This window comes from Condylostylus longicornis, unplaced genomic scaffold (assembly GCF_029603195.1).
Source record: "Condylostylus longicornis isolate FDR11 unplaced genomic scaffold, ASM2960319v2 ptg000075l, whole genome shotgun sequence".
Taxonomy (NCBI): domain Eukaryota; kingdom Metazoa; phylum Arthropoda; class Insecta; order Diptera; family Dolichopodidae; genus Condylostylus; species Condylostylus longicornis.
The window spans coordinates 481,834-496,983 of record NW_026578043.1 but is presented as its reverse complement, the minus strand read 5'-3'; the positions used below and the strand labels follow the sequence as shown (position 1 = coordinate 496,983).

The 15,150-nt window shown below is 23.4% G+C and overlaps 1 protein-coding gene across 1 annotated transcript in view; it reads left to right on the top strand.

Moving 5' to 3' along the window:
• Positions 1-12,401, top strand: part of LOC129612604 (pro-resilin) — a 63,065-nt gene extending 50,664 nt beyond the window's left edge. Inside the window, exons 3-5 of the mRNA XM_055526294.1 lie at positions 1,805-1,924; positions 11,416-11,514; positions 11,680-12,401. Of these exons, the coding sequence (XP_055382269.1) occupies positions 1,805-1,924; positions 11,416-11,514; positions 11,680-11,952 (492 nt within the window). The 3' untranslated portion in view covers positions 11,953-12,401. The remainder of the gene's footprint in view (positions 1-1,804; positions 1,925-11,415; positions 11,515-11,679) is intronic.
• Positions 12,402-15,150: the final 2,749 nt, after the last annotated feature.

Below are 15,150 nucleotides of genomic sequence, written 5' to 3'. Positions count from 1 at the left end.
CATTTAAATATAATACGCTGTGTATACAGGGAATATCGTCTAGTAGGGTATACACCAGCGAGTATGTGTTCAATGGTAAGAAAAAAATGTTCACAATCACAACCGGTTTAGGAAATAAAATTTTTCTGGCTGTTTTTATAGAACGTAAACTATATCAGATATTACGGCACACTTTTACATACGCGTTAGAATTGTGGTACAATAGTCTAACATTGTGATGGTTGAACACTTCGTCATTCTTTTTAAAATAATAACTTTTCAACTTTTAAATAACAACTTAAATATCAACATTTTTCCGGTGGTGTTATATCGCAGCTATCGTATTTTTTGCATAGCTGCGACAATTTGTAAAATAATTGTGAATAAATAATAGAATCTACAATAAAATTTTTGAAAACAGGGATTTTTTTTATAATTTATGTCCTGGGAACTCATTTCTTTTAAAGGACCTCATCAAGAAGGAATTTATCTGGCAGACATGAACTGCTATTTTACACCTTAAATGCCAATTCGCCATTATATGGAACACCTTGTATAAAATATAAAGATATTATATACATAATCTTACTTATATATCTGTTTTATATCAACTTAATTGAACTGTTAGAAAAAAAAGTGTATTTTTTGTAGGTGTATAAATTTTAAAAAATTCTTTTCCATACCAATTTCCCATGATCTTTAAATCTTAATCATTTCATCAATTCTCAAATTTTTTGTTGGTTTTTTTTTAATTTTTATTTCTGTTTCTTTTTGCTTTGGTGCTTATCGAAAAGGTGATTTGATGATTTAGAATAAATAAAAGGGAATGAGTAAAAGAGACAAACAAAAAATTTTACAGCTTAAAAATCTTGATATTTTTGATGGCATTTTCAGGTGTTTGAAAGTCTATACATTTTAGAGGTTGTGCCCTTTATAGTACCTTAAAAATTGTCTTTCAGAGATTAAAGTTTTAGCTTTCTATTGTAAAGACTGAAGTATTTTTTTAAATAGACACCGAGAATGAAAGGCATACGGACGAAAATAGTAAAATTAATAAGCACTTTCTTTTCAAATTTGTTTGAAAATTCCACAAAAGAATGAAGAACTGAAGAAAAGCCTTTAAACTTCTGCAAAGATATATGAACCACCTTCACGTATATAATACCAAAATAATGCGAACAGCTTATTTTCTGATGCCTCCTTACCCCCTTGCAATATTCTAACTCGGCTTACATAATTGAGGTTTTTCTTAATTTATTTCTTTAAAAATTTACTGCCTAAGATTCTTAATAATCTACAACTTCCTATTTCATTCTCTTTCAGAATATTTCAATGTTTGCCGCAGTAAAATTAAAAGTAAATTGAAAAAAGAAAAATTTTTAAAGAAATTCAAAAGAAAATTCTTAAATACAACACCAATGTGAATCCAATTAAACTTTATTTTAAAAAAAAAAAAAGTTTTTAATAAACTTTTGGTTTAAGAACCAAAATGCAATCACATGTGAAATTTTACGTATAACACATAGTCGCACACACCAAATTAACATAATTTATATACAAGCAATGACATTATGTATGGATGAGTGTACGTACATGTATATGTCACAAACAATATTTTTAAGTATTATACAATTCATTATACCATGAAAACAATTTTTTTTTTATTTAATCAACCACATTGCATTTAATTTAAGTTTTTAATTAAATTTCATTTTTATATTTTTAATTATTTTGAAAAAAAAATTTCTTTTTTTTTTTTACTTTCTACTTTTCAAAAATATTAATTTAATGTTAATGTTTTTTCTCTTTTTCTCTTTATTTACAGAGCTGTATATTTACTATAATAGGTTTAACATATTCACAAATAGCACCTGGTTCTAATACATATTTACCACCAAAGCCAACACCAAGTGGTTATAATTATCCTTCACCTCCTGTAGCATTAGTAAGTATATTTTATAAAAAAAATTATATAGTTATTTAGTATAACACATATACATCTAATATAATACCGTTTAAATTTTTGTATACAAAATTCTATATATTTTGCTAATGTTTGTAATATAAATCAGGAAAAATAGAAAGGATTAAGTTTACGTTTAGATGTTTCAAAAAATACGAGAATAAGTATAGAGTTGGCCGTATCAACTCTGTGATACCGTACAAATGAATGGTTTTAAGTGATGTGTTTTATTTATCACACTGTTCTATACGTGCTCTTGAATTATTATTCGTTTATACAAAATTTCAGTACTATAATTTCAATAGTTTTCATATTATATGCACAACCAAGTAGCTATTGAAATTGTATGATATCTACCACAAGGCGTTAAGAGATCTCAGCGTCAACTCAATATAACAGCCTCAATAGTATTATTTACTTATACCAAATTTTGATATATTATAATTTTTGAAGTTGAAGCTATCCGAACCACTGCCTCAGTTATATTCAATTTAAATAGTCTTCTTGCGTTTATTATTATCATAAATCATTTGTGAAAATTTGATGAGCATAGCTCAATAAATATTTGAGTTCGACTCAGGTTTCAACGTTGATCTGATCAAAAACATACACTATATCTCAGACCATTATTTCTTAGCGTTAAAAACTGTAAAACTGCGATACAAACATTCGTACGGATATAACAAATATTATTTCATAAGATTTGGAAGCAACACACAGTTTTTATTAAAATTTTTTTGAAAAATGCTAGGTCCAATTAGAATTTCACAGTAATTTGGTTAAAATCTATTCCAATTATTTTTTGCCATAATTTCTCATAGAGAATTCATTGCGATTATTTGAGTAAATTTCAACTTTAAATATTCAAAACAAAATACTTATCATACTTGTTCGATTGTGTATGATCATACTATTAAAAGTATCAAACTTTCTCGTTTCTTTTAAATTTTTAACTAATAAATTAGGTATTTCAATTATAATAAATTGAAAATTTATGTAAAATTCAAAAAAATGCATATCAAATTAAAAGCAAAATAAAATCGATTTAAAATAAATGATCAAACCTGGAAAAAAAACAAAAACATTTTCTACAACATTCTTCAATTTAATTCCGACAATATTACTAATCTCAATTCAAAAGTGTATGAGAAATATTTTCTCGCACCTATCGGAAGAAGCCTTTTCTATATCAAAAATTTTTAAAATTTTAACAATGCAATTTGTAAAAATTTAATTTATGCAATTCATTTTTGAAGACGAAGAAGAAGTTTATTGTATGAACTCATTCATATATTTTGTTTTGTGAGATTAACAATGACATTTTTTGTTAAAACAACGCGTTGTTGTATAAAATTTGCAATCACCTCACTTTTAGTTCCCATATATCTACAATAAATTTGTTAAAATTTTGAAAAAAAAAAAATTTATGTATGGTGATTTTAAAATTCAAAAAAAATTTCATAATATTAAGTATTTCTTTAGGTGTGAGTTCTCATCTCATTCGATTTTTTTTTTTGTATTATACAAGTACAAAATAATATTTAACAAGATTTTCATTTTTTGTAGCCATTCATTCTTTTGTTTTGCTTAAGTTTTTTTCTATATATTTTTTTTTCGCGCACAATAAAATATTAATAATTTTTTAGAAATATAAGAAAAAAATATAACAAATTTTTTTTTTCCCAACATCAAACAAAAAAGAATTACTTAACAATAATCAACTTCATTTTAGCATTTTTAATTCATTTTCGGTTCTTTCTTATAATAATTTTATTTTTATATTTAAATATAAAAATTAAATAACAAAACCATAGTACTGTTAGTAATGTAAACCGCCGACATGAATTATTTACAAATGTATAACCATAATAAATCTATGCTCATGGTATTAAAATCAAATATGGAAGAGGGGAAAAAAAAAGTATAATTTTCACCTGTAAAATCCTCAGAAGAAAAAAAAAAACGACACACAAATAAAATAGAATAAAATAAAGAGCAAAAAAATAATAAAAAACATAAAAACAAAACAAATTGCCTCAAGAGATGTTCTATGGTAAATGCACTGCTCCCATTTTATTACATTTTTATACCATCATTATTTTGTATGTGCATATTACACTTTGTTTTTCATCTTCTACAATATTTCCATGCAAAATTTCATAATTTAAAACACTATAAACTATACTTACTTAATAATATGTATATATAGTTCTTATAAAATATTTAAAAGACGAGCAAAAAAAAACAAAACTAATTCAGTAGATTGAGGATATTTATATAGTTAGTCTTGTAAACTATACGATACGTATTTGTAAAATTTGTGGAGCAAAAAATTCTATTAGAAAATATTTATAACAATTACCATAGACTTCTGTAAAGTAAATTTTAACAAAACCAACTATGGTTTGCAACAAAATTTAAATAATAAATAATATTAAATGAAAATTTCATATACATATATGACGTATATATACTTTCTGTTATTATGGTTAAAATACGCTAAAATCCAACATTAGATCCAAAATAGCGGAAAAAGCTGAGGAGGCTAAATTGAAAATTCAGCATTGAAAAAGTTTGAGTGCTCAAACCATTTTCAAATTATAATACTGAAAAATGGCAATTCGGCGGATACAATTTGGCTTCAAAAGTTTCAGTTCCATAAATTTAAAATAAATTACTCATTTTATTGCACCTAAAATAAATTTTTTTCTACAAAAAACAAAATTCTTTTTCAAATTACTTTATAGATTTCTTCAATATTGTAGCAATTATGTACAAGAAAAGTAAAATTTAAATTGAAAATTCAATACGATGTTCCATTAGAATTAATACAGAAGTAGCTCAAAAATAAAATGACAAATTAATCACACCATTTTTAATATAATTTGTATTAAGTGCATACAAACTTACACAACAATAAAACAAGTCCATCATACAATATTTTTTTTTTTGTTATTTAAAGAACACCTTAAAACAATAATAGAAAAATTTTAAATATTTATCTTATAACACTTTCAAATAAAATATTTAAGAATTATGATGGTAGTAATTTTACAGGAGAAGTTTTTATGGTCTTTTTATATTATTATGGGTATTAAAATGAATTACCAAATATGAATAAATAATTTGCAACCAATGGCAAAAGAAATAAAAAAAAAAAATATTCTCAAATAGAATCTTACGTATATAAAATGGAAAAAATAAAATTTTTTTTAATGTTAAATGGATATTTCATTGTTTTTTATTGTATAACAAAGTTCTATTGAAAATTCTACTACATACTTACAAGAAGAATGCACAAAATATTGAATACACGGATTGACGACACCTCAGTTGGACCAATAAAAATAGAATATTTTTCGTAATTTTCTCTAAGATGTTACAAAACAAAATATACAAGAGGGGGGTGTTCAATTATAGAGTAGTAATAGTCTGATTGAAACGAAGTTGTTATATTATTGTTATACACTTAGGTGCAAAGTAACGATATATCCAGTCCATCCGCTATCCAGTTAATACGGTAAAGTGAAGAATCACGGATTAAAGTCCAATTCAGAGATTCTACCTTTTATATTATATTTTGTGACATATTCATTTTGTTGTATAACAAAAATATTTTCTCTTTTTTATTTCAAAGAAAAATTTAATAAATTTTCTAAATTAGTATAGCTGCGGCGTAACTTGTAAATATTTCTACTTACAACACCCTTATATATTTATTTAAATGCCTTTAAGTGCCATTGATTTAATAATAATATCAAATATAGAAAGAATTTCAAAGAGATTTTTTCAATTCAATTCAAAAGAATTTCAATATTTGCTCCTGACGATTAACTAAAATCGGACCATTTTCACTACTGAATTTAAAAAAGTAGTAGGTGATTGATAATTTTTGTTGTGACCTACACACAACCTCAAAATACATGTCTGTGTATTTATGTATGTTGTCTATGTAAACAATTTTATTAACATTTTTATTAATAATTTTTACATATTATGTATGGGCTACCGCTGACATCTTTTTAATAATTTTAATACCACAAAAGATTTACCACGCATTTTTTTCTCTTTTGATTTTACAAATTTTTTGAAAAATTCATGACATTTTAATTATTAAAAAAAATCAATTTTTTTTTCTTTAATACACGTACTAACATTTAAATGACAACTAATAAATACGATTATTGCTTTTGGTTTTGTAAAATCGAAATAATTAATTTATCCTCTCTAATAACATAACATATAACATGACAATACGGTTAACCTATTACACAAAATTTTTCCCATTTCAAACGAATTCTGTCAATCATACATACGAATTGTAAAGGTTTTATTCGCAAAAAAAATTTTAATAGAATTTTGAATTTCTTAGAAATACCAAAATTTTATTTTGTATGTATTCTAAATTTCTCAATTATAACATGTACACTCAATAATAACACTGCAATAATATTTTGCATGTAAGTATTACAACAACGAATTCGAATTCTTATACAGAAGTATTTTCATCAAAAAATATTCACAATAATATTATTATTACAAAGAATTAAATCTATACTCTATTAAATATAATAATCTATTGCTCATTGTGATTTTAGCGATTTAAAGGTATGAAATAAAGTTTATTATAAATTTGACTCTATTTATCAAACCGAGAACTCACATTTCAATTAAGAATATTCCTTCGATCCATTAAATTCCTTCCATTGTATTCCAATTTCTAGTTTTATTATTTTAAACTGTTTACACTTTTTAACATTGAAAGTAATTCAACTAATTCTATTAGATATGGCCGCTTATTTTACATCTAATAACAGCTTTATTAGCTCACAATTATAAGATATAATTATTAGGAAAACTTAAAATATAATACAAGCATTCAAATATAATTTTCTATAAAATTTGTATAAAAATTTTTCTTGGCACTCTTGAAAAACCGAAAAGAAAAAAAATTGCTTTCTTAACACTATTTTTTAAAACAATTTCCCTTTCATTTTATTCCTCGAACTACAAATGAAATTCTAATTTTTTTTTACTTTTTTTTATTATTATTTGCTCCCATTATTATTTTTTAACCATTTTTATTGTTATTTTAGTTTTTATATTTCTTGTATTGTTTTTTGTTTTAAATCTGACATACAAAACAAAAAATTAAGTACTAAAAAATAATGAAAGGAAAAATAAAATCCCTTTAAGGGAATTTAAGCTAACAAACAGAAATACTTAGTTATTCACAACGTGTAACAGGTGTATATATACATTTAAATAAATATCAATAAAATTACAGACATTTAAATTTACTATGTGCAGTACATTATATTCTATAAATATATATGTAAGCACCATGCAATGAGCAAACACAATAATTAGAAGAATACGGTCATATATGTACTATTTTCAGATTATTAGTTAGAGAAACTTTATATTGTATTGTGAATCGACCTATATAATTTTGGTCTAATAAAATTAGTAAAATGATTAAAATTTTTAACCACAATCTTTATTTAATTATGAAGAATAGTTTATTCGACGATAATATTTACAGGTCAAACACTTTATTTACAAATTAATTATTTTGAAGCACCCACATATGTTAATAACACCTAATTTTATAAACCATATTTTTTTTCAAAATTAACATGGAGAACAAAATAATAATAGGAACACTTAATCAATCAATTCTCTTTCTTCTCAAAATGCTAACCAATATCCAGGATTACACGATATTTTATACTGATACTTGAAATTCTTGAATTTTTTTTTCATACACCATTCAATACTATTAAACTTTTCCTCTACTGTTTATTAACTTGTTCTTTAACCTCTTTCGTATTATATAAAAATATTATGATATTTTTATAATTTAGAATGTTTAGTAAAACACAACAAATAACACTTAATAAATAATTAAATTTAAAAATTAAAGCAAGATAAATAAATTACAAGTGACTTTTTCAATTAAACTTTTATAGTAATTTAATAAAACAACACTATTGTGAATTTTCAAAGACATGTACTTATACAAATAAAATATTTTGACGTCTTCAGAGTTAATAAGAGAGTAGAACATTCTGTTTCTTTCTTTATAAAGGTAATTTATTTGAACAGCAGCTAATCAGTTTAGATATTTAGAATTTTGAGAATTTTAGTATATTGAGCTATGGGAATAAACACAAATACAAAAATAAATGCATAAAAATTAATTATTATTAATCCACTGAGTTACAAAATTAAATACAAATAACACAGAATGTCTATACCTTCAAAATAACATTTTTTAAAAGGGCGTTTTTAAGAAACTTTCCACGATTTTAATATTAACATTCTATCTCAATGTACATTTCAAATTTTCTTCATTCAAGAAATTTTGAGAGAAAAGCATAATAGAACTTTTAATATTTTAATAGGAGGAGGAGGCATTTCTTCTATAGTTTCCACATATTTGACGTTATTTTATTTTAAAATTCAGTCATGTATGAATATCATTTCAATTAGTATAATTTTTTCTAGTTTTTAATTAATAAATATGAAAATTCAAAGCGATTTGAACAGTATGAAAATGCTGGACAAATTAATTTGAAAAAAAAAAGGATTTTGACTGAATTTAACGTCAGTTGAATTTTTTTGACATCAAAATATTTGAGTATTTCTTGAATATTTGCCGATTTTCGAGATTCTTAAAATACGAAATGAAATTTAATATATTGTTAACTATCTAAATTCATCCGTGAAAATTAAAATTTCATTTCATTAAAATTTTAATTAGATTTTCAACATATATTCCCAAATTTTTTTATGTTTACATTTTACAACAATAAAGAAAACAAACTATCTTATATTAAAATCTATACATATTATATAAAAACAAAACTCTTAAAACAAAATGTAAATTTTATAATTCCAATATTTTCCCAATTTGACCTAAATTCGTTTATACCCCAGTGTCCATCCCTCCTTCCTCATTGGAAATATTTTAAATTAACTTTTCAAGATAATTTTAATACCAACTGTTTCCTTTTATTCTATTTGTCATAAACACGTTCAATTATACAATATTATTATGAATATTACAAACCAAAAAAAAAATTTGGTTCATTCACAATAGTGTTAAAATTTTAATATATATAATATCTTTTTTATGCAATTTCAAAAGAAAAAATCCAAAAAAAAATTTTATAAAAGATTTCATATTTTTAATATAAAAATCTTGCATAACATAATAAAATGTAATAAACATTATAATAATAATTCTACTATTTTATTATTAACTATTATCATTATTATTACAATAATTTTTAATGTATAATAACTATTGTATACAAAATAATATATAGTTATACGAATATGTATATACAAAATGACATAATTACATACATACGTACATATGTAAATATGCAAAAATTGTATTTATTATATTATTTGGGTGTATGAAAAGAAAATTAAAATGTTAAAATGTTAGAATCACTGTGAAAAATCTCTACAAATAAAAAATTATAATACAAAAAAAAGCAACAAGAACAACGAATTTGTAATAAGATCTTTGCAATATTCTAGTGTCATAAAAATGTATTATAAAATTTTAATTACGTTTATTACCACCACAATGAGAAGATAATGTTTGCTTCTTATTATGCATATAATATATGAAATCTAAATTATTGGAATATATGGATTTATATTCTAAATATCCCAAAGTTATGTAAATTGTCTTATAGGAATTTGAAGAAGCATTTTCTATTTTCTAATTTAAAAGTTTTTGACAGTATAATATTTTTAAAACGTGGGGTTCATGGTGTCATCTTTTGCAAAACAACTGAAACTTCAATAATATGCTCGTTCTATCGACAAACAATAATAGGTTAATTTAAAAAGTGCATACTTCCTAATAAGTATTCTAAAAATCATTTTAAGTAATTTATAAATTTCTAATTACATTTATCTAAATTTAATTTATTATATCGATTTTATTAACTAACACATACATATTTTTAAAATTTCAGTTGCTTTAAAATTATTTTTAGGTATATTTGATTTAATCCGATTCCAAAGAAATTTTTCAGCTTTGAAATTTGTTCTATAAAAAGCTATGTTATAATGTTATATTAATAATAATTCGTTTGAATAATCTCCACACTCCCTTATCATTAAGAGTCATAATAATTTATATTTTATAACTACTAGTTATAGAAAATTTTCTCCTCTTATATTGAAATAAACCTTATAGTTGAAATGATCAAACTTTAATTTTTTTTTTATTTTTTTTATTTTTTCCATTAAAATCTCAATGTGAAAAATGAAATTCTCAAAAAAAAAAAAATTACAAATATTTATTATCACTTTTTAACTTTTATAATACACCAGGTGCTGTTGTTATTATTATTGTTAAACATTTTGTATAACAATAAATACTTTGCTTACTTGCACTATATTACTTGCAATTTTCACATCACAAAATAAAAATCTTTTTAATCTACATTCATGCTACTGTACCTACATACATAATAATATTATTATATTATTGTTTCTATATACAATGTATGTATGTTGACTATTGTAACTTAATCAAATCACAATAAAATATAGAGAATATAAAACATCGGTACGAGTATAACTCAAATATTATGAAAGAGAAGAATGATGAATCAATTTTCTCTCATAAAAACTTATATTGTTTATTATGAGATATTACTTTTATATTAACTGTTATGCATGTATTATTACTCTCTATATTTAATATTATATACGATAATATAAAATAATGGTTGAGAAATATTATGCATAATTTTTCTATCAAGATTTATAATTTATTTAAAATATAATAAAATAAAATTGTTTGAAAAATTGTTCAAATTTAGATTGGAATAAAATTAAATATTAAAATAAACTCATATAATAAATATTAATTTTTAATATTGGAGTATCTTAATTAGATATGAAAAATTTTATTGTTTTAAAACCACGTTATGTTGAGCGAGATTATTAATATTTTGGGTAGAAAATAAATTATTAATAGGTTGATGTTCATTAAATGTAGATAATAGTAAAATATAGTTATTTGAACAGAAAAATCAAACAAATTAAATAAATTGTGTAAAATAAGTAAAAGATTTGAAATAGTTTTAAATATTCTGCTATATAATGAGTTCATTTTAAAAAATGTGGCATTTGCACATGTAAACCGACTGACAGGAAATGAACTGATAGACGAGAGAAATGATCAAAGAAATCGACAAACAGACACGAAACTAATAAGTTCATTTATCCAAAATTTTCGGAAATATGCAAGTATGAATTAGTTAACAATAAAAATTGATATAGTACGAATGATTGTATTAAATAATTAATATGAACATGTATAAAAGATATGAGTGACTTGAGAATAGCTTTTCAACTCTACTTCAAAATATCAGTTTAAAAAATTTCATTTTTAGCTTAAAATTATTTAAATTATTATACAATTTAATTAATTTCAGCCAACACCACGAACACCACTTCGTCCAGCAGGACCAGGACCAAAACCACCAGCAGGACCACCAGCACCACCAAGGAGACCAATAGGAGAACCTGGACCAGTAACTATATTAAAAACTAAAAAATATCTTCATTTTTTCTATCATTACATTAAATGCAAAGTCTTCATTTCACACTATAACCATATACTTAAACTCAATTGATTGCAACAAATAAATTCAATTTTGTTTCTTTTTTTTTCACTTCTATTTTATTTTAAAATATAGGATCATGTTCATATGCCAGGAATGCCATTTGATTTTGAATATGCTGTTAATGATATACCATCATCAAATGATTATTCACATAAAGCAAACAGTGATGGTGATATAACACGTGGTGAATATCGTGTTCAATTACCAGATGGTCGTACACAAGTTGTCCGTTATACAGCTGATTGGAAAACTGGTTATCATGCTGAAGTATCATATGAAGGTGAACCACAATTTCCGACTGGACCAGGATCAAATCGAGGTGGTGGCGGTGGATATAAATATTAAAAATACATAAGATAAAAAAAAAAAAAGAATTTTAAAATTTGAAAAAAAAAAAACTTCGTCATAAAAGAATAAAATTTAATTCTTTATATGTAAATGTATATGTTATTTAATTTATTTTCTTTAAAAAAAAAAAAAAACAAATAAACAAAATCATCAACAACCAACCTCTCGTATGAAAGAATAATAAAAATACAAAAAAAAAAAACTAATTTATCCTTTTTTTTTCGTTTTTTATCCTAAGAGAAAATTTTCTTGCAAGACTTTATTTTTTCCTTTGTTTTTATTTCTCCTAAAGTTATGTAATCCAGTTATTTTTTCTTTGTATTAAAAAAATTTCTCTTTCACTTCCTTGATTAAGAATATTTAACAAGGATCAGAGCCGGAAATTTTACAATTTATTTAAGTTAGTCAGAGTTTTTTTGTATAATTTTAATTTCATTTCAAATTTGAAGAATTTATTTTGAGTTTATACATATATCGTAATAATAAATAAAACATAAATTCAAAGTTTATACATATATCGTAATTTTTTAGTTCATTTTGTTAATTAGACATTATATATATATATAGTTTAATTAATATTTAAATAAGAATATTTAAAACTGTGCACTGACCAACTACACAATTTTTGAATACATTTCTCAAGCCCTCCCAATATACTGAACAAAATGAATTGAATGTAAGTTCTATGATTCCCAACTCCCATTGATCGTATGAAATTTTCTCTACATTCAGTATTACTCGATTTCTTTGAAGGAATTTTACAGTCATTCTGATCAGAGAGTAAATTGAAAATACAATCAAAGCAAATTACTCACAACTAGTTGTATTGGAATTAGAAATGGGAATAATATAGACTGCCAATCTTCCGTCCGACCGCCTATTTTATGTTAGATTGTCAATTTTGTGTATTTCAAAAAAGAAAAATTTGAACACACCATCTTCTTGCCAGTCAAAAAATATCTTCGTCCATCCTCTAGATAGGCGAACAGACAATTTTTTTTTTTATTAATAATTCAACAATAAATTTCTATTTAGTTCTGGTTCGATTCTCCCTACATCTAATATTTTATTCTTAAGATTTATTTTAATACATAAGAAAATTGCAACAAATATTGTTAATAATGTTGATTATAATGATTAATTTCCATAAGAAATGAACTCTTCTTTTTTATCTTGTCTTTTTCCCTACATTATTCGGATTTATAATATGAAAATGACTACAATTTATGTTCTAATGTAATATGATAAAAGCGGTTGGTCTCATATTTTCATTTTCATAATGATGAAGAACATGAAACCAAGCAAAAAAAAAAACAACAAAATATAAAAAATGAAGAAAAAAAAACAAAGCCTTAAAAAATGAATGAACATGAAACCAACATAAGGCAGCCAGTAGCAAAACAACGTATACAACTTTTTTTCGGTCTTTCAACTCTCCAACTTAATTTTTTTATGGTGTTGTTGATGTTTTTCTTATATTTTCACTTTCTTTTATTTGTTGTTCTAATGTATAAATATGTATAACATTATGTAATTTATATTCTAATAGACTATGTACGAATATGATGACAAAAATAAATAAAGAAAAGAAGTACAAGATGGAATGAACATTTGTTTTTAATTTTCCTTATATACCCTTTAAGAAGAACAAGCCGAAAAAAATAATCTTTTTCATTTCATTTTGACCATTTGTTAGACGAAAACAAAGTCTCATATTGAATCTGAATATTTTTTATAGTATCAAATTGTGAGGGTAATATTTTAAAAAACCATGATCAATTTTTCTTTACGTACTACTCCAAAATGAGTGTAACTACATTTTAAACAATATTCACCTAAACTTATGGTGAATATTATCAAACAAAATTTTATAAATGAAAGATAAAGTATTCACAAAATTATAGATTCAAATTGTTAAAAATTTCTACTAAGAAAAACTTGTAGCCTAAAAGTATGCAAAATAATTCACAATTTAATAATTTTCTATTCAAGAAAAATATAATATTGTTTAACGATTTTTTGTGATTTTGTGCTGATAAAATCACTTAATTTCATTAATCACTTTATTATTTCTCTTGTTACCATGTTTCTCCTAAACTAACATTATACTTTCATAGAGATATTTTTGGCAAATTATTTAAAGTCTGTTTTATGCAGTCCATTTTCTTAGAATTATACAGCTATATATAATGTTAGAAAAGATATGATGTTCAGCCATCCTACACATTGCTTCCACTTTTCTTTTTTGCAAAAACTTTTTCCTATTTATTTGTTTCTTAGTTGTAGAATAATTTTTCACAATTTATTTTTCTCTAAATACAAAAATGGTAAAAATATAAATTGATGAAATTTGCATTTTTTATTTTTCATAAAATTAAAATTGATTTAAATTTGAATATATAAAATTAGAGAAACACTGTACAATCAAAATTTAAAATGATCAATTTTGATTAGATTAAAATTAAAATTTTAGTAAATCGATGAAAACTTTTGAATTTGTTAGAAAATCTCATGGTAACGAAAGGTTTTGGATCTTTAATTTAAATAAATTTACGCTGTCCATTGACCATTTTCTATGACACTTAGCTGCCGTACAGAATTGCATATACCCTGATGATTAGGTAAAATTTTGGTACAAGGACAATGTTTACAAGTCAGTAGGTTCCGAGATAATCGGGCTTAAGTTGACTTTAGTTGTTTTTTCTTGCCAGCTGAATGGCAGTATATTTTAGTTATATAACAGTTATAAATTAGCAAATTTTTTTCTATGTTATAAAAATTGAATTATTTTGTAAAAAACAGAAAATTAAAAAATATTTATAATGGAAAAATTTGGATTTGAACTCAGGTCCTCATATTTCATATTATAAGGAAAAAATTTTTGTTAAAATTTTTAAAAATTAAGACCTGAATCCGAACGTAGAGTGTACAAGATACTGACCAAAATACACAGTTTAACTTCTGAAAACATTTTAACTGCTTAACCTTCTTTAAGCCCAACAACTAAACAATTGCCTACTGAAGCCTCCTCCACTGTTAAATTGAAACTACGAAATATTTAATAAAATTTTGAAATTTTATTAAAAAAAATCAGACATATAACAAAAAAATTAAAATCGAAATAGCTAGAAGTAAAAAAATATTTTAATTAAGTCAAAATTATATTTAAAATAATTAACAGAGAAAATCAATAAT